This window comes from Drosophila suzukii, chromosome X (assembly GCF_043229965.1).
Source record: "Drosophila suzukii chromosome X, CBGP_Dsuzu_IsoJpt1.0, whole genome shotgun sequence".
In the NCBI taxonomy this organism is placed as follows: domain Eukaryota; kingdom Metazoa; phylum Arthropoda; class Insecta; order Diptera; family Drosophilidae; genus Drosophila; species Drosophila suzukii.
The window spans coordinates 12,948,715-12,970,951 of record NC_092084.1 but is presented as its reverse complement, the minus strand read 5'-3'; the positions used below and the strand labels follow the sequence as shown (position 1 = coordinate 12,970,951).

Sequence of the window (22,237 nt, the reverse complement as noted above, 5' to 3'; positions counted from 1 at the left end):
GCACAGCATTATCTATTTGCACAAGTCTGGAGAATGCTGATAACCAATACACGATGTTAAGGTGTGCAGTTTTTGAAGATTTTGTTAAGGTATATATATATTTTTTTCATTGAAAATCTGATTCAGGCTGCTACCAAATGACATGAATTTCAATCAACTTTGATCGTCGCCTTTTCTACCACTAATATTCTAATTATTTATGATAAAATATAAGTACAGGGCATGTGATGTGATCCACTGATAATTCCATACATAGTCATTAAAAGTGTTTAGTTTACAAATATTACCATCGCACACAGAAAAACTTAAAAATTGTTTATTATTAATTTAAACAACCGCTTGAAAATATAAACTTTTAAACACCTACTTATCTGTAGATTTCCTTCTTATTTTCACAGTTTTCTAAAACTTTATTTACAATTATTGGCAAAGCTATTTCTTGATTTTCAGAAACACATGTTCACATCCATTCAAAGTCCCTTTCGCTGCGTTTACTGATATATTGTTATCGATGAGCAGTGGGCAACCAACATTACAGAAATTAAATAAAAGTAGCGATTTTCCGTCTAAAAAGTATTTATTGTAATGGATAATTTTTATCGATATTCTTATGTTTCTGGAAAACTTTATTCATATCGATTTATTTTTCTGCGTATACAGAACATACTTTCCTTTCATTGTATTCCAAAAAATAATATATTTATACTTGCGGAAGTTTACAACTGCAACAATGTGTCGCTAAATTCAAGTGAATGTAATATAATATATGACTGGCTCGGGAAATATACAGAAAAGGCAGTAACGATAAACGAAAACCGTGAGTATGGGATCTCAAGTGGACGCTTCTGAATACTTACATGCATATATGTATATCGATATGTACATACCTCTTGTTATAAACAGTTTAGAATACTTTCTGACGTAATAAAATGTTTAAAATACAACCTAAAACCTTCTGAACTGCTTTGAACATTGTTTAGATGAATGTATAACTAAAAACTTGCATGTTTGTAGGTATATACAAAACTGGGCAGGTTTTATTGCAGCTCGTTTATTTTTTTTCCTAGTCCGCTACCGAAAAACATACTAACAAGTGTATGTATGTACATATGTATGGTATGAACTTACAGCGTCATTTAAATCTGCATTCAGGATAAATATTATTAAAATGGGTACTTCCTGAAAATAAATTAATGTAAATTTTGTATAAATATGTAGTCTTAAGAATGAAGTACATTTTCTTCATACCTTTGAGACACATTTTCATCCCCAAAAGAAATCCTGCTTCATAAGATTGCGACAGGTGGAGTTTATTGCTTTTATTGGCCATTTAAACCAAGAAGTTTTTCTCAACTCCAGACGCAGGTTCCTTTTTTCCAATCGGAATTTCCGCATTTTGACATTTGCATATGTGAGGATATTAATAAAACCCAGGCTAAAAAAATAAAGATTTGCTGCCAATATGAGCTTATAATTAAGAAAACATTATGCTAAAAAATCGGTACTTGTTACATTTTTTAAAAACTATGTTAAAATGTTTTCAAAATTCGGTTTATCTGACTGAAGGTATTTTTAAAATTTCGAAATGATTAAATAAAAATTAATATCTATCTAAAAGAATAACACACCTAAAGTCTTAAAAATATAACAAAACATAACATAAAAGCACAATAATGTTTAAGAAATCTCGCATCACTATAAAATTAAGATCGTTTAGTTTTGAAATTAAATTTTAAACTAACTTTCAACTTTTTAGTAACTATATAGATTTTTTAACTTATAAATGTTTTCCTTGTTTTTACAGAAATAAGTTTCTGTTGCTTGGGTTGAAATTGATCAGCGAGTCATGGAGGATCCGAATCGCATGTTGGCCCACACAGGTGGCATGATGGCTCCCCAGGGATATGGTTTGTCTGGCCAGGATGATGGCCAAAACACTGGCAGCGAGAACGAGGTGCGCAAGCAGAAGGACATAGGCGAGATATTGCAACAGATCATGAGCATTTCGGAACAATCACTGGACGAGGCGCAGGCCAGAAAACATACCCTCAATTGTCACCGGATGAAGCCGGCACTCTTCTCCGTGCTTTGTGAAATCAAGGAGAAGACTGGTATGTTGAAAGTATTCTCATCATTATAATCACTCTAAAATTATACTGTGTGCAACATAAATCTATATATAATATATATTTAAGAAGTGGAGACTTGTATAGTTATTATTATTATTTTTTTTATAAATCCCTTTAGTGTATATTAAAGGCGTTAGTCGCAAAAGGACTAGTTACAAATAGATGTTACTTACTCTTTTTGTAACTAGTCTTTTAGATAGACACTTAAATATAGGAGTATCAGATATCTCTGACTATATTTTCTCTAATAACTCTTTGTTAAATCCGTTTTCCTTTTCATTTTACTATTATAGTCCTGTCGATTCGCAACACCCAGGAGGAGGAGCCCCCAGATCCGCAACTGATGAGACTGGACAACATGCTGATTGCCGAGGGCGTGGCAGGACCTGAGAAAGGAGGTGGCGGAGCGGCAGCTGCCTCTGCGGCTGCGGCCAGCCAGGGTGGGTCCCTGTCCATAGATGGGGCCGACAATGCCATCGAGCATTCCGACTACCGTGCCAAGCTGGCACAGATTCGTCAAATATATCACCAGGAGCTGGAGAAATACGAGCAGGCATGCAATGAGTTCACCACCCATGTCATGAATCTTCTCCGTGAACAGAGTCGCACGAGGTTGGTATTAAAGTTAGTATTAATTAAAGTATAAATAACAACCAATCATATGTTTACAGACCCATTACACCAAAAGAAATCGAACGAATGGTGCAGATTATCCACAAAAAGTTTAGTTCCATACAAATGCAGCTGAAGCAGTCGACCTGTGAGGCTGTAATGATTCTCCGTTCGCGTTTCCTAGACGCACGCCGCAAGCGCCGTAACTTCAGCAAGCAGGCATCCGAGATCCTCAATGAGTACTTCTACAGTCACTTGAGCAACCCATATCCATCCGAAGAGGCCAAAGAGGAGTTGGCACGCAAGTGCGGCATCACGGTAGGTTTAACTGCATTGAATGCATAATTATTTTATCAAAATAATACACTTCTTGTGCACCAGGTCTCCCAAGTGTCCAATTGGTTTGGCAACAAGCGTATTCGCTATAAGAAGAACATTGGTAAGGCACAGGAGGAGGCCAATTTGTATGCGGCCAAGAAGGCTGCTGGTGCTTCACCGTATTCCATGGCTGGTCCTCCAAGTGGGACAACCACACCCATGATGTCACCCGCTCCGCCACAGGATTCCATGGGCTATCCAATGGGATCCGGCGGCTATGACCAGCAGCAACCGTACGACAACAGCATGGGCGGTTACGACCCAAATCTCCATCAGGATCTAAGCCCCTGAGGATCAGGGCTGTGAGCCACTCCCCAGCCGGAGAAACCCTCATACAGTTGCGGTCAAAATAATGCTGCATTGAAAATCTATCATGGCAGTTTCTTCTTAATTATGTAAGTTCTTTTTTGAACGTATCGCGATTTATATTTGCTTTCTTTTTTTGCTCTAGGACCTTGACCTTAATGGTTTTTAATTCTGCTGTGCTTTTCTTTTTCCGAGTCAGATAAGTTTAAAATTCCCCATAAATTTAGATATAGTTCAGATAGATATACGAGTGAGTAGAATACAAATACGTAATAGCTAGTTTGTGCTTGCTAGATTTCGGTTCGTGGAAAACCTTGCCCTTTTAAAAAAACAAAAATGAGTATGATAATAATATTGTTTTCTAAATAGCACAGTCTTCCCGACTTAAACCCCATGCTATTTAACAATTTTGGTGGGCTTACACCTAAAATGAGATCAAGAAATCGATTAAGCTAATTTGCGCGAAAATATATGCTTCCCTTCCTTATTGGTTCAAATGCAAGCATGTTTTTAACATGTAAAGTGTAAAATAATACGTAATATTTTGTTTAAGCGATTTTATTTTATGACCCACTGATGTCAGGGTTTATTCGTAACACAAATTATTGAAAGGAAAAGAAAAATAATCAACGCAGAGACTTTTTCTGTAGGACGACAACCATTAGCTTATATGCATTAACCATTGAAGAACATATTCAAAGAAACTCAATTATACTGGTAGTATACGAATATTTTCACTAAGTATGAAGGCACACACTATTTTCAGGGCTATTATTTTGACCGCAGCTGTGTATAAGTATATTTTAATACATTTACCTACATTTGCGGGTATTTACAAATATTGCATGTGTAAATCATACTATGACGGTTCTTTTTGGCTACAGTACGTATACGACAGCAAAATAGTGTTTACTAAATTTAAATCTGTACGAAATTTTTAACTTGAACAATACGAAACTAAACCATGTATACGATGTATATCAAATAAATAAATAATACATGTTGTTGTTATCCGCACACGTCAACTAATTACAAATATTTAAAATGTAAAACGGAGAAGATTTTTGAAAATATTCAATGTCTCGTTTCTGTCGTAAGACGAATTTTTTCTTTACTGGATTCCATTTTTAAAGTTTATAAAAAACACCTTTTTATTGATATTTAAGTCTCAAAAATCACGTGTTTTTTATAAAATAAAGTATTATATATTATTTACTGCTTTTAAACTTTTTTAAAATTTAATGGCATTGGCTGTATTATTTTGATTTTTCAAATATATGTGCAATATGTATTGATGTACGTAAGAATTCCGAACAAAGAGATTTCTGTATCATCCCCGAATAAAAGTGTTTTCGTAGGAAAAATTCGCCTTTCGCCTTGAATGAAATATACATAATTTTTTGACTTAATTGAAACGGATATAAAAACAGATTATTTGAATTGAATACAAAAACGATTATAATTTTAACTGATAATTAATATATATCTTCGCCCGTCTTTCGCTCACACAACGGTCAAACGAAACCATTCAATGTATTTCAGTATGATAAGGTATTGCATTAAAAATTTTGGATAACAATAGAAAAATATATAAATACACAACTTTACACGAATAACTAAATAAATAAAATCGAAGTATTAATTAATGGTCTTAAGGGAAGATTGCCCTTCAAAGCTGTTCGTTCTATTTTATTTTCTGTAAGAGATGCATGTAATAGAAAGGGACGAGAATAGTATTTTTGGTGATTTCCTTTTCATGACAATTTAAATTGCAGCAAGATTTTTGGGCAATTTCTTTCGATTCCTAAAATGTTCATATATTTTTATAAAAATTTCACATTTATAAACATTAAAACCTTATTTGAAAAAATACAGGGAATACGAAATTGAATTTTAAATTTTTTTAAATTAACATTGGTAAAATCGTTAAAAGAACCTAAAAAGTTTTTGTTTCCTTTGAAAAGTGGCGGCCAAATGTTACTTACTGATTTTCAAAACTTCCACACCCGCAGCTTAAGTTTTTAATATTTGTCTGCAGTGCAAAATATAATCAAACATTTTTCGGCAACATAATTGATTTTTATTTGTTTTACAAAGGTAAGTTTAATTTAATATGCATATTTGCAGCTAAAAATATTAAATACATTTTGAAAATACAAAACTTTGCATTTTTACTTAATTTGAGCCTTGTGGTGGCGCTATCTTGACATTTTTCGCTGGGAACATTTGCGCCTCATCATGACGCTATCTTGACATTCACAGCTGTAGCTCAAGGAATTTTGCGCCTCATCGTGACGCTATCTTGACATACATAATTTGCAAAATTTTGCGCCTTGTGGTGTCGCTATCTTGACATTTTTAGATGGGAACATTTGCTCCTCGTCATGACGCTATCTTGACATTCACAGCTGTAGCTCAAGGAATTTTGCGCCTCATCGTGACGCTATCTTGACATATATAATTTGCAAAATTTTGCGCCTCGTGGTGTCGCTATCTTGACATATACATGGCTGCCGAAAGGATTTTGCGCCCCATCGTGACGCTATCTTGACATACATAATTTGCAAAATTTTGCGCCTCGTGGTGTCGCTATCTTGACACATTGCAGCTCGAAGAATTTTGCGCCTCGTGGTGTCGCTATCTTGACATTCATAATCTGCAGAATTTTGCGCCTCATGGTGACGCTATCTTGACACACATTGCAGCTCGAAGAATTTTGCGCCTCGTGGTGTCGCCATCTTGACATCATGTGCAGCTCAAATAATTTTGCGCCTCATCATGACGCTATCTTGACTTTCAGAGCTTGCAAAGGATTTTGTGCCTCGTGGTGCCGCCACCTTGACCCAACGGCGGCTGGCAGCCAGTGGTATATTTTTAGTATATTTTCGATACCGATATCTCAACAACTAAACTCATCGATATCGGAATGCCGTTGTTTTATCGGTGCGTTCAGACAGGACCGCATCATTGACATGCGAGGAAACGCAGAATGTTCAGAATAATTTCCCATAAGAACCCACCCACATTTATAAGTAACGCTTTATTTAAGTCATTTATATTTATTAATCATGTATATATTTTTCGATACTGATCATTAAATTTATCACTATCAGAACGCTGTTCAGACAGGGACGCATCATTGACATACGACGAAACGCAGTGTTCGGAATATTTTTCCAAAGGCACCCTGTGGATATAAAAAGAGACACGTTATTCAGATACTTTATATATTTATGTTATTATGCTGCATATGTAGTGTAAACGCCTACATCAATTTTAGAATACTCGGCTATGATGCGACTAGTCTAAACTCACTATAAGAAACATTTCCACATTTTCCAATACTAGTTTGTAGTACACCACAATCGATACATCGATACCCCGATTAACGCAGTTCTACTGTTGGCAACACGTGCACGTGCACGAATTTTGAACTCGATTTGATTTTAGCCCGATTTAAGTGGAAACACAGGCGCAATGGGCAAGAAGACGAAAGTTGGAAAGACCAGGAAGGACAAGTTCTACCAGCTGGCCAAGGAGACGGGTCTGCGATCCCGTGCCGCCTTCAAGTTAATCCAGTTGAACCGCAAGTTCGGCTTCCTCCAGCAGTCGCAAGTATGTTTGGATCTGTGCGCAGCGCCCGGTGGCTGGATGCAGGTGGCCAAGCAGAACATGCCCGTGTCCAGCATCGTGATCGGCGTGGATCTGTTCCCCATCCGTCCCATCGCCGGCTGCATTGGCCTGGTCGAGGACATCACCACCGAGAAGTGCCGCCAGTCGCTGACCAAGGAGCTGCAGTCCTGGAAGGCTGACGTTGTCCTCCACGACGGTGCCCCCAATGTGGGCCGAAACTGGTTGTACGATGCCTACCAGCAGATCTGTCTTACCCTCAATTCCCTCAAGTTGGCCACACAGTTCCTGCGCAGCGGCGGTTGGTTCGTCACCAAGGTCTTCCGTTCCAAGGACTACAATGCCTTACTGTGGGTCCTCAAGCAGCTCTTCAAGAAGGTGCACGCCACCAAGCCGAGTGCCTCGCGTAAGGAGTCCGCTGAGATATTCGTCGTCTGCCAGGGCTACATTGCCCCCGATCACATTGATCCCCGTCTCTTGGACTCAAAGTACGTGTTCGAGGAACTCGATCTGGATGCCAAGAAGAAGAGCAGTCTGCTGCATCCCGAGAAGCAGAAGCGCATCAAGGCCGAGGGTTATACCGCTCAGGATATTGCCCTGCGCAACGAACTGGCCGCCACGGATTTTATGAAGGCTGAAAACGCCCTGACTGCTTTACAGGGCATCGGTTCCATTGGCATCGATGATGAACGCATTGCCAAGCACAAGAAGACCACCGTCGAGATCCTGGAGTGCTGCAAAGATCTTAAGGTGCTGGGTCGTAAGGATATCAAGGGACTGGTTCAGTGGTGGAAAGATGTCAGGGGGCTGTTCGTGCAGAAGGAGGATGCCCTGGTCGTCCCAGATGCTGAGGAGGAGAAGGTTAAGCCATTGACACAGGCAGAAATCGAGGACATGGAAGATGCCGAGCTGCAAACGCAAATAGATACAATTGTGGATGAGGAGAAGAAGGATTTGAAGCGTAAGCGTAAGAAGACCCTCAAGACAAAGGCCAAATTGCACGAGAAGATGAACCTGAATATGGTGATCAAGGGAGACGATGGTCCCGTCGAGGAAACAGAACACGAAATCTTCGAACTGAAACATATAAAAACTTCTGATGAGCTGGACGGTTTGCTAGATGTTCAGCCGGACTTCGCTGTGGATGAGAGTGCGCCCGAGCAAGAAAAGCTGCCGAAATATAAGTATTTCGACAAGGATGAGGGCAATATTAACGATGATCTTAACTACGATGACGACGATGATGAGGAAGAAAGCGCAGCCTCAGAGGACGAAGACCAAATCAATGATAAACAAGGTCTGGGCCTCAGTGACGATGAAGAGGGCACTTCAAAGGGTAAAAACAAGAGGAAAAAGCGCACTGAGAATCCACTGATTAAGTCGAATGATTTTCGCGATAAGAATACAAAGAGAGAGCAGCGTGTACAGCTTTGGTATGAGAAAGATGTCCTGCAAAACATTCAGTCGGATGACGATGAGGAAACCTACGATCTGGACAATCTGGCTAAGGAATATAAGGCCAAGGGTGTGTCGGTTTTAGGTGAGAGCACACTCACCGCGGACGCAGATGATCAGGCAATCCAGGGAAAGAAAGCCAAGCGCCGCGCACGACATGAGGCCCCGAAAGAGGACAGTAGCTCAGAGTCATCCGATTCCGAAGATGAAGCCAAGGAAGCCAACGAGGATGGCGATGAAACGAATCCAGGTTAGTTAGTAATAGCTAAAATAAATACTTGTTACTTATTGTAATTATCCTTTTCCAGAAACAAAGGCGAAAAAGGTTCGCCTAACCGAAAATGAGATGGCTTTGGGCGCCTTTATAACACGCAACAAGAAAACACGCCGAGACGTGATCGATGCCGCCTGGAATCGCTATGCCTTCAACGATGAGAACCTTCCCGTTTGGTTTGCACAAGACGAGGAGGAGCACATGACCAAGCCACAGCCAGTTCCCAAGGAGCTGACAGCCGAGTACCAGCGCAAATTGCAGGAGGTCAATGTGCGTCCCATCAAGAAGGTTATGGAGGCCAAGGCACGCAAACATCGTCGTGCCACCAAACGCTTGGCCAAGGCCAAGAAAATGGCCGAGAAGATTATGGAGAACTCCGATGCCACCAACCACGAAAAGTCCAAGCAGCTCAAGAAGGTCTACAAGAAGGCCCAGGAGAAGAAGAAGGAGGTCACATATGTGGTGGCCAAGAAGCAGTCGGCAGCTCGCCGAGCCCGCCGCCCAGCAGGCGTGAAGGGTCGCTATCGAGTGGTGGATCCTCGTGAGAAGAAGGACAAGCGGTCCCTGGACGCAAAAAAGAAGCGCGAGAAGGGCAAGGGCGGAAAGGGTGGCAAGGGAGGCAAAGGTCGTAAGGGCCGTTGAGAAAATGTACATCTAACAAAAAATAAAATATGTATAATTTTATAGATATTAAATATATGTTAAAAATCAGAAGGCTTTTTTTTAGTATAAACATAACCTTCACCGGTGCTATATATACCTTAAAAATAAGTACTTTATAGAAACTGTTGAATGACTAGAGTTATAAAGGGCATCTTTTAAATTCCGATATAAATAAAATCTAATTAACTCAACGTTGTTTTACCGGAATGCAAGAATTTCTTACTTACTTATTTAAAGTGGATCATCATTACATCGGCTTTGAAGACTTTCAATGCATTTTTTACTGAATAGATGCCAAATAAAAACCTTTTTCACATATCAAAATGCAATATATGTTTTCAGAGGAAGTCTTTTGCACTCTTTTTAAATTCATTAATTTATTTCGATTTTATGCGTTATTTTCGAAAAAAAATGTTTGGATTTGGGCATAAAAGTTGTGTATTGTGACGCATTCGACACAAATGCTCTAAATTTCACACAATATCAAAAGCAAAACCATTTCTAATATCTGAGTTTGCGGCTATACGGAGTAATCCGTGTAAGCTAGTGTGTATTATAAGTAAGTTTAATGATACTAATAATAAATAAATGCATACCGGTCTGTTAAATATTATTTCATTTCATATAAATAATTTTTATAAATGATATTCTGTTTACTATTCCAATACAATTTTCAACCAGTTATTATGAGTTCTTATTATATTATGTATTCCTAATAGTATACACATATAAATATATTTTTATAAAAAGGTATGAAGGGACTTGTAGATAAGAAGACATCGCAATTATTATCCGGTCTTCGCACTTTATTTTAGCTGATCATCTCGCGGTACTTCAGTTTGTGCTTGGTCAACATGTCCGTAACAGTGACAAGCTTTTTAATTGAAAGAATGTTGGAGAGCTCGTGAAGTTCTTGCGAATGTGAGACACAGATGTGATGTAAGGTAGCCAGCTCGCGTCCTTGGGAAATCGTAAAAATAATATGATTGTTTTATTAAAAAGGAGGGAAATCCTAGGGAATTCTTAAAAAATCTAATTTAATTTTGAAAAGGAATATATCACTGAACACTGAAATAGCCTTATTTTCTTAACTTATAAAAGAAATTCAAATAATAACTTACCGGTGTCTTGTGAATTAAGATTTGTACTCTGTTCGACAAACATTCCAAGCGGTTGATTCGGATCGTTAACGGAGGACAGTTGATCCAAGAAAACAATCATGCGTTCCTTGTTCTTCAAAATAAACGGATTGACAACCTCCATGTATTGTTCCTGAAATATAAAAAGAAAGGGAAAGTCAGAATTATGTACTAGTCAACCCAATTTAATCCTACGTACCTTGCCGCCAAATTCAATCAAGTTGGCTAGGTTTTGCAGACACTTGGCGACCATGACTAAAGAACGTGTGGCTGCCATCGGTGGCGTCTCGCTGACCAGGCCAAACTGGCGTGGATTCAGCAGCGCTGGGCATAAAAGGCGCAAGAATATGAAGCCAGAGACGACTCGGGTGCGAACCAGCCGCTCTGTCGGCCACTTAGCCATCACAGCCTTCTGCAGGCAGCAGCAAATAAAACGCACATTCCGGGGACAGGCGTCCGGTGAAGTGAATATCGACTGGGTGACCAGATCAAGGATCTGCAGCAGGAACTCTGCATTCGTGCAGGCATCATCGTTAACGTCCATTTTCGTGGGATTCAATTCCGCCGACTGCTTGCTCTCCAAAATGCGCTGCACAGTTTCGCTGACGGCCGACTGGAGGAATCCGCTGCATTCGGTTCGCATATATAGATCCATTAGTGTGGTGGCCAACGAAGCGCCCCGGAAAAGCGTTGTGGTCTCGTTTTCGCGCGTAACCTCCGCTTGGCACAGCATTCGAATTAATTCCGTTTCCCTTTTCTCCTGTCGAAAGACACGCAGCAGCGCTGTGGCCAAAGGAACCCGATCGTTGTGACAGAGTTCGGCCAGTGCTTTCACTGCATAGAGCTCTGATTCGAGGAGCAATTGCTGCAGAGGACTGTACTCCTCACATGGCATTATAAGATCGTCGAGGTAACGCATACGCAAACGCAACGAGCCCCATTCACCCATCGGCGTCATGCCGGTGAGTTGGTACCAGCCCTCAGTCTCCTGGCCATTCTTCAGACTAGACAAGTCAATGGTTAGCTCGGCCACCTCAGAGTCTTTACCTCGTTTTCCGCGTGAAATTAAAGTTATGGTTAAGGAAACAACATCTGGAGGGACATCGCTGCAATTAAATAAATCAAAAATATAAAAAATGAGAAAAAAGAAGGATATTTATAATAGAGAACACTTACTCTAGTACAAATTCCTCCTCCCAAACAGGTTCGGGGGCAATTTTGACACGTGTTTTGCCCACCTTGACTTGATTAAGCGAAATACTGCAGTATGGATGTGGCACTAATTTAAATGGTAAGCGATGAGCTTCTAGCACATGCAGATTAAGACAACGGAGCTCGCGCAGACGTGAGACCTTCTTCTGGGCCCGACTCAGCTGCGAGTCGCACTGGGCCTTGAGGGAATTGATCCACTCCACGTAGCTTTCCTGACTAGGAGCACACAGATATGTCACCGTGGCCAAGCATGGCAGGGCCCTTTCGACTATTTGAAAACAGTATGGACGCTCCCACAGGGAATCGTGACATTGATAGAGGTAAGCACACGACAAATCGATCAGACCCTTCGGTTTGGTTTTCTTCGGATTGTCGTAGAAGCATAGTTGCGTCTCAGAGCCATCGTTAATTAATGCGAAATATAATTGCTTCCATTTCGTCGTTTTATCCGATTTCTTGTTCAAATGCCCATGGTGTTTGATGCCCTTGATCTTCTTAAGGCCAATTTGGTCGCGGCATTCGCGTAGTGTGGCATATATCTTTTCGGCGGCCTTTTCCACAACATATTGCTGATTGAACTCTGGCTGTATGCCATTGACAACCGGATGATTGAGTGAGTGACCCTCGACGATTTGCTCCTTTCGATAGCGATTTATCACCGCATCCAGGCATTCAAATGTCCGCCCTCCCATCAAGTAGCGCACGCCCTTCTTCTCGATGCGAAAGCGTTGGATCTGGTTGTTAATATGGAAAAAGAGGGAGTAGTCCCCCGGCGAGTTGTCACTGGGACGAACCAAGAAACTTCCCGGTCCAGCTAGAAAGAGAAGGAAAAACAATATAATTAGAAATGTCATCGGAAGAATAATAAATTAAATATCTAATTAAAAGACTCAACGAGTTGTGGGTTTACAAATGTATTTTAAATGATTTAAAATTTAAGAACTTTTAAATCATGGGGAAAAACAATATAACTAGATATGTAATCGTACAAATAAAAAATGAAGTATCTAAATAAAGACTGTACGATTAGTGGGTATATAAATGTATTATTTACTAGGGGATTTCCAATTTACGGACTTTAAACATGTATAATATATATTGTATATCATATAAATATGGGGTACAAGGTACATACCTTTAACCAACATATCGACGGCTTCGTTTTTGGTGCAATTCGGATGAAACCAGGGGAAGACGGTATTCGGATCGATGGATACATCCAGGTCATCCACTAGTTCCCTGAAAATCATTCCCTGCTCGCCAGTACGATGGGCAGTCACCCACAGCCAGCCATCGCCCATGTCATTGTGTACGAAGAAAATATCACCTTTTTGGAAACTCAGTTCATCGGTCTCTGGCATTTTTGTATAAGGCAGGATGGCAACGACGCGCTTTTTATCGTTAACTGGCTCCGGCGGAGCAACTGGTATGGCCAATCGTTCGCGCTTTAGTAGGTCACTACATGAGGTATAGTAGCCGACTAGATCGCTCAAGGAAATGAATTGTCGTCCGCCGATATAGAAGTCTCCGCATACGGCTGTGATCCTATGGAAGATAATAATAATATAGAATATTAAAGTTGAACGTTCTTTATAATATATATAACCACAAAGTAATTATTTAAACCTTCACAATAATCTTAGCTATAGGAAAAAATCACTTACCGAAAATGGTTTATGCCGGTACGCCCATAATAACTTAGAACATAGGAGCCAGGCTTGCGGTCACTTTCACGAACTGCTCAGCATTTATTTGCAGCGGCATAAAAAAAATCTAATTTAAAACCTTTTCCACCATATTGTATACTAGTTATACACACCTAAATAGCTACCCAGTTTACTGCTTCCCCGCAGACGAGACTCTGCAGAGTAACGATCCAGTCGTCCATGGTACCATTCACTTTCGGGAGGAGCAATAATCGCAGGACGTTCACCTAAAACAGGGATTGTTTGGTATACAGAAATAGATTTAGTTGGAGCCAGGCTAATATCACTAAAAACCACAAATACTATCGATTCAATCTACTTTTCTAATGCAATTCTAAAATAAATTAGTGTAGGGGGCTAAATCGACCACCACACATGAAAGGTCCCGCTTACCATTCAGCATGTGAGGTCCATCGAACTCATCGTGATCCAATTCCTGTGCCAAGTCACCCAGGTCAATGCCACCGGCGGCCATCATGCCCAATCCACTCATGCCACCAAGACCACCTAGGTTTCCATCATCCGAACAGCCCGTTGGCGAACCGGGCTTATCTTTCTGGATGACAACATCTATATTTCCCAAATGTATTAGGTCCGCCATACCTGGTTTATGATCTCTGCTCGGTGAATGGGAATCTTAGTCTATATTTAACTTGGTGCGAATTTCCTTTTAATAAAAGCCACATATAGCATCGATTTGTTTGCGATTATTTAGGAAAAACGGCAGCTTTGGTGATTGTATTCAGTTTTCCGCGATGATTATGTGTCAAGCTGTAAAAAAAAACCAGAAACAAATGGGAACTCTTAGATGATTATTTGCATATTTAAATAAATGCTGTAAATATATCAACATTTTTCGTTTTCCTATCCTGTTCTATGGTCTCAAAATCCATTTAAATGTCTGTTTATATTTGAACTACTACTATTTTTTAAACCATCTTTAGGATCTATTCTACATAGATCAATGTTGACTTGGACTTATTACTGATTTTCATTTTAACTAGAATGACAAATGACTTCTTCGAAAAAGAAAGGGAAATGTGAGAAGTTTGTAAGGGATAGAATGAACAATTTGTGGAATGGCTTACCATAAAAACATATTCATCGCCATATCGGTGGGATAAATTCAGAAAATTTTTCAATCAGTCTACAACGAAAGAAAGGATACCGGTGAATCCTGTCCGAGGGCTTTTGACAAGGATCTAACGATCATGTATACTGTTTAATACGCGATTAGAGAAACGAGGAATAATTGTTGCGAATTAGCAAAAGATATAATCCAACTGATTCTATGCTAGATGGAAAAAATAAATCTAAGTACTAGGAAGCAATCTTTTTGATAAAACCAGCACCATACATAAAAAAAATAATTATTGAACAAAGACAGTGATCGAAAAAACTGAATAGAAAAGTATATACAAGAATCCGAAACCATATGGTAAAGGAGAATGCAGTATAGATTTTTACAAGTGCAAATTTACTTGACCAACATTTTGCTCAAACTAAAGAACACTGAAGTAGTAGATCAGCTTTTCCGCCCTTCCTAGATCAGCTGTCAATGTTCTCTTCTTCTTTTTCTTTTAATTGGGAACATATGTTTTTACTTATTAGACGATGTCTCCATACGAGACATAAATGATAACATGAAATCAAGAAACAGGTCCCTTAGTCATCAGACGAAGTTTGAAAATCATCCGAAATTTTTGGGTTTTGCGGATTTCCTATTGTCTTTAAATTTATAGGGAATTTTATAAAGTGACTCACACCTTTTTTTGAATAAACTATAAAGTCTTATTGGGAAGGGAGTATAAAAGATATCTAAAATATTTAAATTTTTTAATTTTCTTTTTTTAGAAACAACACTTATGACTAAAATATGATAATATTTATCAAGTAACAAATTATACAACTGAAGTAAAACATTTTTTTATTTATTTTTATGTTGATACAATAAGAAATTGTCTTGATATAACTGCAATATATTTATTAAATTTCTATATTTTTTAATTAGACCTATGGACGAAATAATCTAAACCACTGTACGTACATACATATTAGTCATTAGCATCACCGGCCGACTTTGATATATGTATGTAGACATTTTCAGGATATTAAGATATCAACGTAAGACCGTTTTGCCGTGTATCTTTCCCGTTACTTATTGGTCTGGAGTGCAAAGTGAGCTGGAAGTCGGTACACCCATATATGTATCGTTTTTCAACTACTGGGGACTGCTGCACCCTCTTGTACATCACATCTATCTAAAACACAAGCAATTAATATGAGCCACACAACACACACCACACAGCACACACAAACTTTAGGCTAAGCCCTTTTTGCCAAACGAGCCGAACACAATTTCATTCGGTTCTTTACTTCATACATACACCACGACCCGAAGAGTCATCATATCATCATCTTCATCATCATCATCATGATGTCTCATGCGGGATAAATACTGGGATTGGATTCACAAGTTTCTGGGCTGTGTTCTGTTCGGTTCTGTTCCTTTGACAATGAATCATTAGCACAGCCAGTTCTTTTCTTTTTCATATTCGGAACTCCCCAAGAAACAAAAACCATCTACACTACACAGAACATTTATCGGGCAATGCGCGTGTGTAAATATATACGCAGATATGTACATTACATTGTATTGGAACACCAAACTAAAACAACAAAGCTCGTTGCTGGCAACCTTTATTTATTATTAGCTTATTTTATATTATTCATAACAATATCATTTTTACAACAAACTAAAATTTCTTCCGTACCGATAGCCACAACCCGATAGAATTCAATTGCTAGTGATGTACAAAAATCATCGATGCATTACGCATCGATATTTTTTGCGATATTTGACGATGTCTCTGTTTTCACATTTTGGCCGCTTTGGCGCTTTATAATATCTTGGTTCCATTGCAATATTAAAATACACACACTACTCATTACGTTTCCTAATTAGCCATCTGAATACCTAATATACGCGTTTTAAGAAATACGTTGATTGATATCTCTTCAAAAACTGTCGAAATATTGATCAAATGTTGAGCATAATGAGTCGTAAGCAATATGTTCCAAAATTTGCCCATAGAATCAGGCTATAAGTTCACGTCAGATATGGAACGTTAAATGTAAAACAAATAAGCACTCCAAAATTGTCAAAACTTCTTAAAAATATCATTAAAAGAGGTGAAACAAAACTAAGAAATAATTATTATTGATTTTTTTTAGTAGTTTCATCAAGGAAAAGGGTTCAAATTTTTGTCAAAAATACGATATTTAGATTTTTGTCAAAAATGCGAAATTTTTTTCGGTTTTTTCATCGTAGCTCAACTAAATCAAGGCGTACAGCTAAAAGACAGACTGTTTTGAGCAGCTTGCTTAATATGCTAACAATCCTCATCACTTTTAGGAATATTTATTTTTTGACCAATTTTCGCATTTTTAGTATTGATCAAATGTTGAGCATAATGAGTCGTAAGCAATATGTTCCAAAATTTGCCCATAGAATCAGGCTATAAGTTCACGTCAGATATGGAACGTTAAATGTAAAACAAATAAGCACTCCAAAATTGTCAAAACTTCTTAAAAATATCATTAAAAGAGGTGAAACAAAACTAAGAAATAATTATTATTGATTTTTTTTAGTAGTTTCATCAAGGAAAAGGGTTCAAATTTTTGTCAAAAATACGATATTTAGATTTTTGTCAAAAACGCGAAATTTTTTTCGGTTTTTTCATCGTAGCTCAACTAAATCAAGGCGTACAGCTAAAAGACAGACTGTTTTGAGAAGCTTGCTTAATATGCTAACAATCCTCATCACTTTTAGGAATATTTATTTTTTGACCAATTTTCGCATTTTTAGTAAAGGGTTCACTTTTTTTGCGAAAAATGGCATAAATAAAAAATTTCCAGGTTAGAATGCCATTGGATTGGAAATTAAACTACGAGCTCAACGAGGTATGACATTCCTTATTCTGACTTATATTTTTGTTATGGGAGCCAAAAAACGGAATTTTTATGGCGAAAAAAGGGTTCAAATTTTTGTCAAAAATACGAGATTCAAATTTTAGTCAAAAATGCGATATTTTTTTTCGGTTTTTTCATCGTAGCTCAGCTAAATCAAGGCGTACAGCTAAAAGACCGACTGTTTTGAGCAGCTTGCTTAATTTGCTAACGATCCTCATCACATTTAGGAATATTTATTTTTTAACCAATTTTCGTATTTTTAGTAAGGGGTTACATCACTTTTTTTGCGAAAAATGGCAAAAATAAAAAATTTCCAGGTTAGAATGCCATTGGATTGGAAATTAAACTACGAGCTCAACGAGGTATGACATTCCTTATTCTGACTTATATTTTTGTTATGGGAGCCAAAAAACGGAATTTTTATGGCGAAAAAAGAATTCAAATTTTTGTCAAAAATACGAGATTCAAATTTTAGTCAAAAATGCGATATTTTTTTTCGGTTTTTTCATCGTAGCTCAGCTAAACCAAGGCGTACAGCTAAAAGACCGACTGTTTTGAGCAGCTTGCTTAATTTGCTAACGATCCTCATCACATTTAGGAATATTTATTTTTTGACCAAATTTCTCATTTTTTGTAAGGGGTTACATCACTTTTTTTGCGAAAAATGGCAAAAATAAAAAAATTCCAGGTTAGAATGCCATTGGATTGCCAATTAAACTACGAGCCCAACGAGGTATGACATTCCTCATTCTGACTTATATTTTTGTTATGGCAGCCAAAAAACGGAATTTTTATGGCGAAAAAAGGGTTCAAATTTTTGTCAAAAATACGAAATTCAGATTTTTGTCAAAAATGCGAATTTTTTTTCGGTTTTTTCATCGTAGCTCAGCTAAATCAAGGCGTACAGCTAAAAGACAGACTGTTTTGAGCAGCTTGCTTAATATGCTAACGATCCTTATCACTTTTAGGAAAATTTATTTTTTGACTAAATTTCCCATTTTTTGTAAGGGGTTACATCACTTTTTTTGCGAAAAATGGCAAAAATAAAACATTTCTAGGTTAGAATCGGTGTAATCACCTTAATCCGATTAAAAGTTATCGTGACTAGTGAGACCAGATTTGTTTTTGATTTTGTGCGGCAAACACAAGTATGGAGTTGTCATTGGGAAATATGTCATACCATCATTTAAACACAAATAATCAAAAACATTGACATTTGTGGGTTTTAGTACAACAACCAACGAGAGATACAACAGTAAACATAAGATAAACAGATAGTTTTTACATGGATATTGCAAAAACAAACCAAATAAATATAAGTTAGGCCACCATGTCGAAGCGTCAACGCGATGGGCTTGATGCCCCGGCAAAAAAGGCGGCAAAGAATCGGTTCAAAAAGCTCGTCCGAACCGTAATACTGAACATGCAGTGGCTAAATGAAGCCACCGAGGAGACTGGAATTTCGCTGAATGTGAAGAAGAATGTGGCCATGTTGGTGCGACAGAAGCGTAAAGTCGGCATGATGACCATGGCCGTAAGTACTGATACTCTATATATGGGACAGGAGTATTTATAAAACAGTATTTTATACAAATTTCAGGAGAAATCACTACTGCGCACTCCACATTCTACGCGTACCGTCGAAGACAGAAAGAAACTGTGCAACATTGTGGCAAATCTGGCGTGCTTTTCAAAATTTACACCAGTGGGTAGTCCTTTTTAGTTTATTTTGATTGCATGTTGCTTATAAGGCCTATTCTGTTGCAGAAAGTCCGGGCTCGTCTTGTTCCGCATGTCAAATTCATGGCGGTGACTCCCGGACGCGTTATTATGAAGGAGGGGGATTTCCCTGTAACGATTTATTTTATAATCGCTGGAGAAGTGGAAATGTCTAGGAATGTTTTAAATAAGGTAAGCTGTTTGAATGGTTCCATCATCTTTTTAAAAAATACAAAATTATTTTTAAAAACAATTTTTTAACTTGTTCCTTCTCTTTTTTAGATAAACGAAGGCTGTTAAATGCTTTTTAATTTGGTTATTGAAATTATTCCCTTTTATGATACAAAAAACTAATGTTTTTATATAAAAATATCTAAAGCTTCGTATTTTATAGGCCACCAAGACTTATGAACTGCAATCAGAGGCTATTTTTGGCCCCGGCGATTGTATTGGCGACATCGACGTGATGGAAGACGCACCCAGAACCAACACTTACATTGCCACAAGTTAAACTGATTGCCTTTTACAAGGAATATATATGTAATTCCTATATATTTCTTACAGCTAATTGCGAGCTACTGGCAGTCTTTAATAAGAACTATAAAGTTGTCCTGCAACCTCACATGCAAAAGCTGTGGCAGGAAAAGAAGTCTGCCCTGCGGGCTCTTGACTATTTTAATTTTCTAAACGAGGAGCAAGTAAGTGCTTTACTTAAAGCTTGGTCTATATTATAACCCCCTAAACATTTTGCTAGATTGTGAATGCCAGCAAGTATGGAACCATTCAGCAGTTCGATCCCTTGGAGACGATCTACACCGAGGATTTGGGCTCCATGAGCTATGTCTACTTTGTTCTCAGCGGCGAATGTGTCGTTTTACAGTGCCTCCACATGAAGGTTTTTTACCTGATCATCTCCTATACAATCTTCTATGTATTAAAATACAATATGTTTCTTCTTTCTCTACAGGTGAATATTGTTGACAGGGAGAAGGTATTTGAGCTAGCAACTGTATCTAAAAAGGAGTCCGGAGCCCTCGGGATGCAAGTTGGCTCCAAATTCAATGCCAACAACGACTTTTTCGACGTCAATGAATATATGCAGTCCAGTTCATCGCTGGATGAGAACAACCAAAGCAAGAAAAGGGGAGTAAGTGTTTAAAAATATGGATATGTGTGAACCCTATATCACATTTTGTAATACAAATTTTAAAACTATTTGGGTACCTCAAATGTATCACAACCACTGATTTACTGTTTAAAACATTAGATTCATCGATTATATTACATACATCGAATATAACCGAATAAAAGCCTCACCTTGTAATATTATCGATTTTATTGTAATTTTTAGTTAATTTAGTAAAATAACTAACCATAATATATTTAAGTTTATTATAAACACCTTTAGCAAAGCATTATAATTTATAACTCAATATTTATAGTACTCAAATTTGGTAGGTTTATGGGTCTGGATAAGAAATACTCATCCCACAACCAGTAGATACTAAATAGCCTTAGAGTATTGACTGCTAATGACATACTTGTTTTTTTTAAGCTGCGAAAAATGGGTCTCAAGGAGATACAGCGAGCCTGCGCTGAGATGAAAAGACCGCCACCTAGAAGATCCACCAGGGATACATGTCGAAATCGGCAACGGTTGCGACAGCGAATGCGGGAGGCAGAACGCCAGGAGGTGCGGGAGGAGTACGAGCTGTACATATCAGACGAAGGCGAGGACACCTACGACATGTCTGAGGATCCGGCCGAGGAACGGTATAGTGATAACTCCGGCAAACGATCGCCCATCTCACCCGTCATCAGCGAGGTGGGCGATGTTGAGAGCGAGTCGGAGGGTTCGGAGATATTCACCGCCTCGAGCCATTCGCATCGAACCATTGTCGAGGAATCGGAAGGCATGGAGCACTATGAAACGCATTTCATTGACGTTGGCTCACTGACCTATGGCGGGATCTTTGGTTTGGGCGAGAAAATGCATCATCGCGTAATAATGGCGAGGACAACGGTACAGTGTATCCTAATACCACGGTTTTGGCTTTTCGAGCCAGCACAAAATCCTGGCAACATTTGGCAGCGACAGCGTTTCTATATCGAATGTAATATCCCAACTAGGGAGGCTTTGTACACGGACTTTCTCAAGACACGAAAGTGGGAGAAGTTCAGACGTGACTATATTGAAAACATACTAAATGCTGATTCCTTGGCCAACTTTACGAAGGTCGAAGATATTCCCATCATAAGCCGCATTGTGGAGACAAAAGCTGACGAAGCTTCAGTTTGACATCAATTTACTTGCTGTTCTATTTATACATTTGCAAGTTTCCAGCATTATTAAATCATTAGTATTGCATTCAAAATTCCTTGGGGCCTTGACAGCGAAGGTAAAGAATTCTTCGATTCAAATACCTAGATATATCGCTTATTTACGAGAGCATACAATTGTGTACAGTACTTTATGTTTATAAGCCTGAAATTGAATATATGAGCACTTATGTACAATATATTAAGCTTTTGGTTGAATTTAGTTTGATGTGTGATATAAGAAATACCTATTATATTTCAGTGACAGTTAATACGTTGCGGTTAACTTAGCAAAAGGTTAAATTAATTCATTGATAATATGTTAATATTTTTGTTTCTTTTTTATGACTTTAAATATTTCTTTAATAACTTTGAAGACTACACCATGTTGACTATCTGATATATAATAAGAGCTTTCACTTTTTGACCACTTTATTGTTAGTAGGTTAGAGTTGTAACTAATTGCATTTAAGCGTCTTTTCTTAAATTATGAGGCATGGAAATTCAATTTAAAGTAATTATTTATCAATGAACCCTTCACTAATATGTCGGCTAAAACTGTTTTTACTTTTGCGACCAGTAACGCAAAAGTAAAAACCGTTTTAGCCGACATATTAAGTAAGCTTGAAAATGCAGTTGCTAATTAATTTTTGGGCTACTCTGGTCGTTGTTATTATTTTTTTTGCAGGTAAGTTAAGCTGCAATTATATTTTCTGCTTCTAA

General features: G+C 38.1%; 4 protein-coding genes across 7 annotated transcripts; 3 read left to right on the top strand and 1 right to left on the bottom strand.

The window, feature by feature from the left end:
* Positions 1-640: 640 nt before the first annotated feature.
* Positions 641-4,436, top strand: exd (PBX homeobox extradenticle). Its single transcript, XM_017086950.4, has 5 exons — positions 641-817; positions 1,805-2,111; positions 2,423-2,741; positions 2,801-3,059; positions 3,123-4,436. Exons 2-5 carry the CDS (start codon positions 1,847-1,849, stop codon positions 3,408-3,410), a joined length of 1,131 nt encoding a protein of 376 aa, XP_016942439.1. The 5' UTR covers positions 641-817; positions 1,805-1,846; the 3' UTR covers positions 3,411-4,436.
* A 2,374-nt stretch (positions 4,437-6,810) lies between these two features.
* Positions 6,811-9,498, top strand: LOC108019123 (pre-rRNA 2'-O-ribose RNA methyltransferase FTSJ3). The gene is made up of 2 exons (XM_017086855.4): positions 6,811-8,760; positions 8,819-9,498. Exons 1-2 carry the CDS (start codon positions 6,903-6,905, stop codon positions 9,424-9,426), a joined length of 2,466 nt encoding a protein of 821 aa, XP_016942344.2. The 5' UTR covers positions 6,811-6,902; the 3' UTR covers positions 9,427-9,498.
* Positions 9,499-10,046: 548 nt separating this feature from the next.
* On the bottom strand, positions 10,047-16,301 carry vap (RAS p21 protein activator vap). 4 transcript variants are annotated; one of them, XM_036820601.3, is made up of 9 exons: positions 16,279-16,301; positions 13,898-14,275; positions 13,618-13,731; positions 13,463-13,535; positions 12,934-13,343; positions 11,763-12,612; positions 10,786-11,692; positions 10,569-10,719; positions 10,047-10,407 (listed from the first exon to the last, which is right to left on the bottom strand). In XM_036820601.3, the coding sequence occupies exons 2-9, from the start codon at positions 14,103-14,105 to the stop codon at positions 10,259-10,261; spliced, it is 2,862 nt and encodes a 953-aa protein (XP_036676496.1). In that variant the 5' UTR covers positions 14,106-14,275; positions 16,279-16,301; the 3' UTR covers positions 10,047-10,258. The 4 variants fall into 4 exon arrangements, with proteins under 4 accessions (XP_036676496.1, XP_016942342.1, XP_036676498.1 ...); XM_017086853.4 differs by having other exon boundaries at positions 16,155-16,286; XM_036820603.3 differs by lacking the exon at positions 16,279-16,301 and adding an exon at positions 15,892-16,084.
* Positions 16,302-18,641: 2,340 nt separating this feature from the next.
* LOC108018996 (uncharacterized) lies at positions 18,642-21,716 on the top strand. Its single transcript, XM_017086606.4, has 8 exons — positions 18,642-19,010; positions 19,077-19,181; positions 19,244-19,387; positions 19,590-19,701; positions 19,760-19,893; positions 19,950-20,090; positions 20,163-20,342; positions 20,751-21,716. The coding sequence occupies exons 1-8, from the start codon at positions 18,807-18,809 to the stop codon at positions 21,492-21,494; spliced, it is 1,764 nt and encodes a 587-aa protein (XP_016942095.2). The 5' UTR covers positions 18,642-18,806; the 3' UTR covers positions 21,495-21,716.
* The last annotated feature ends 521 nt before the right edge of the window (positions 21,717-22,237 follow it).

Excerpts from the sequence above, each read along its gene's own strand:
- exd (XM_017086950.4), top strand. The coding sequence starts at position 1,847 with ATGGAGGATCCGAATCGCATGTTGGCCCACACAGGTGGCATGATGGCT. Across the intron at positions 2,112-2,422 it reads TGAAATCAAGGAGAAGACTG|TCCTGTCGATTCGCAACACC; the intron begins GTATGTTGAAAG and ends TTACTATTATAG. Across the intron at positions 2,742-2,800 it reads CGTGAACAGAGTCGCACGAG|ACCCATTACACCAAAAGAAA; the intron begins GTTGGTATTAAA and ends ATATGTTTACAG.
- LOC108019123 (XM_017086855.4), top strand. The coding sequence starts at position 6,903 with ATGGGCAAGAAGACGAAAGTTGGAAAGACCAGGAAGGACAAGTTCTAC. Across the intron at positions 8,761-8,818 it reads TGGCGATGAAACGAATCCAG|AAACAAAGGCGAAAAAGGTT; the intron begins GTTAGTTAGTAA and ends ATCCTTTTCCAG.
- vap (XM_036820601.3), bottom strand. The coding sequence starts at position 14,105 with ATGGCGGACCTAATACATTTGGGAAATATAGATGTTGTCATCCAGAAA. Across the intron at positions 12,613-12,933 it reads CGTCGATATGTTGGTTAAAG|CTGGACCGGGAAGTTTCTTG; the intron begins GTATGTACCTTG and ends TTCTCTTTCTAG. Across the intron at positions 11,693-11,762 it reads GAGGAGGAATTTGTACTAGA|CGATGTCCCTCCAGATGTTG; the intron begins GTAAGTGTTCTC and ends ATTTAATTGCAG.
- LOC108018996 (XM_017086606.4), top strand. The coding sequence starts at position 18,807 with ATGTCGAAGCGTCAACGCGATGGGCTTGATGCCCCGGCAAAAAAGGCG. Across the intron at positions 19,702-19,759 it reads CAACACTTACATTGCCACAA|CTAATTGCGAGCTACTGGCA; the intron begins GTTAAACTGATT and ends TATTTCTTACAG. Across the intron at positions 20,343-20,750 it reads ACCAAAGCAAGAAAAGGGGA|CTGCGAAAAATGGGTCTCAA; the intron begins GTAAGTGTTTAA and ends GTTTTTTTTAAG.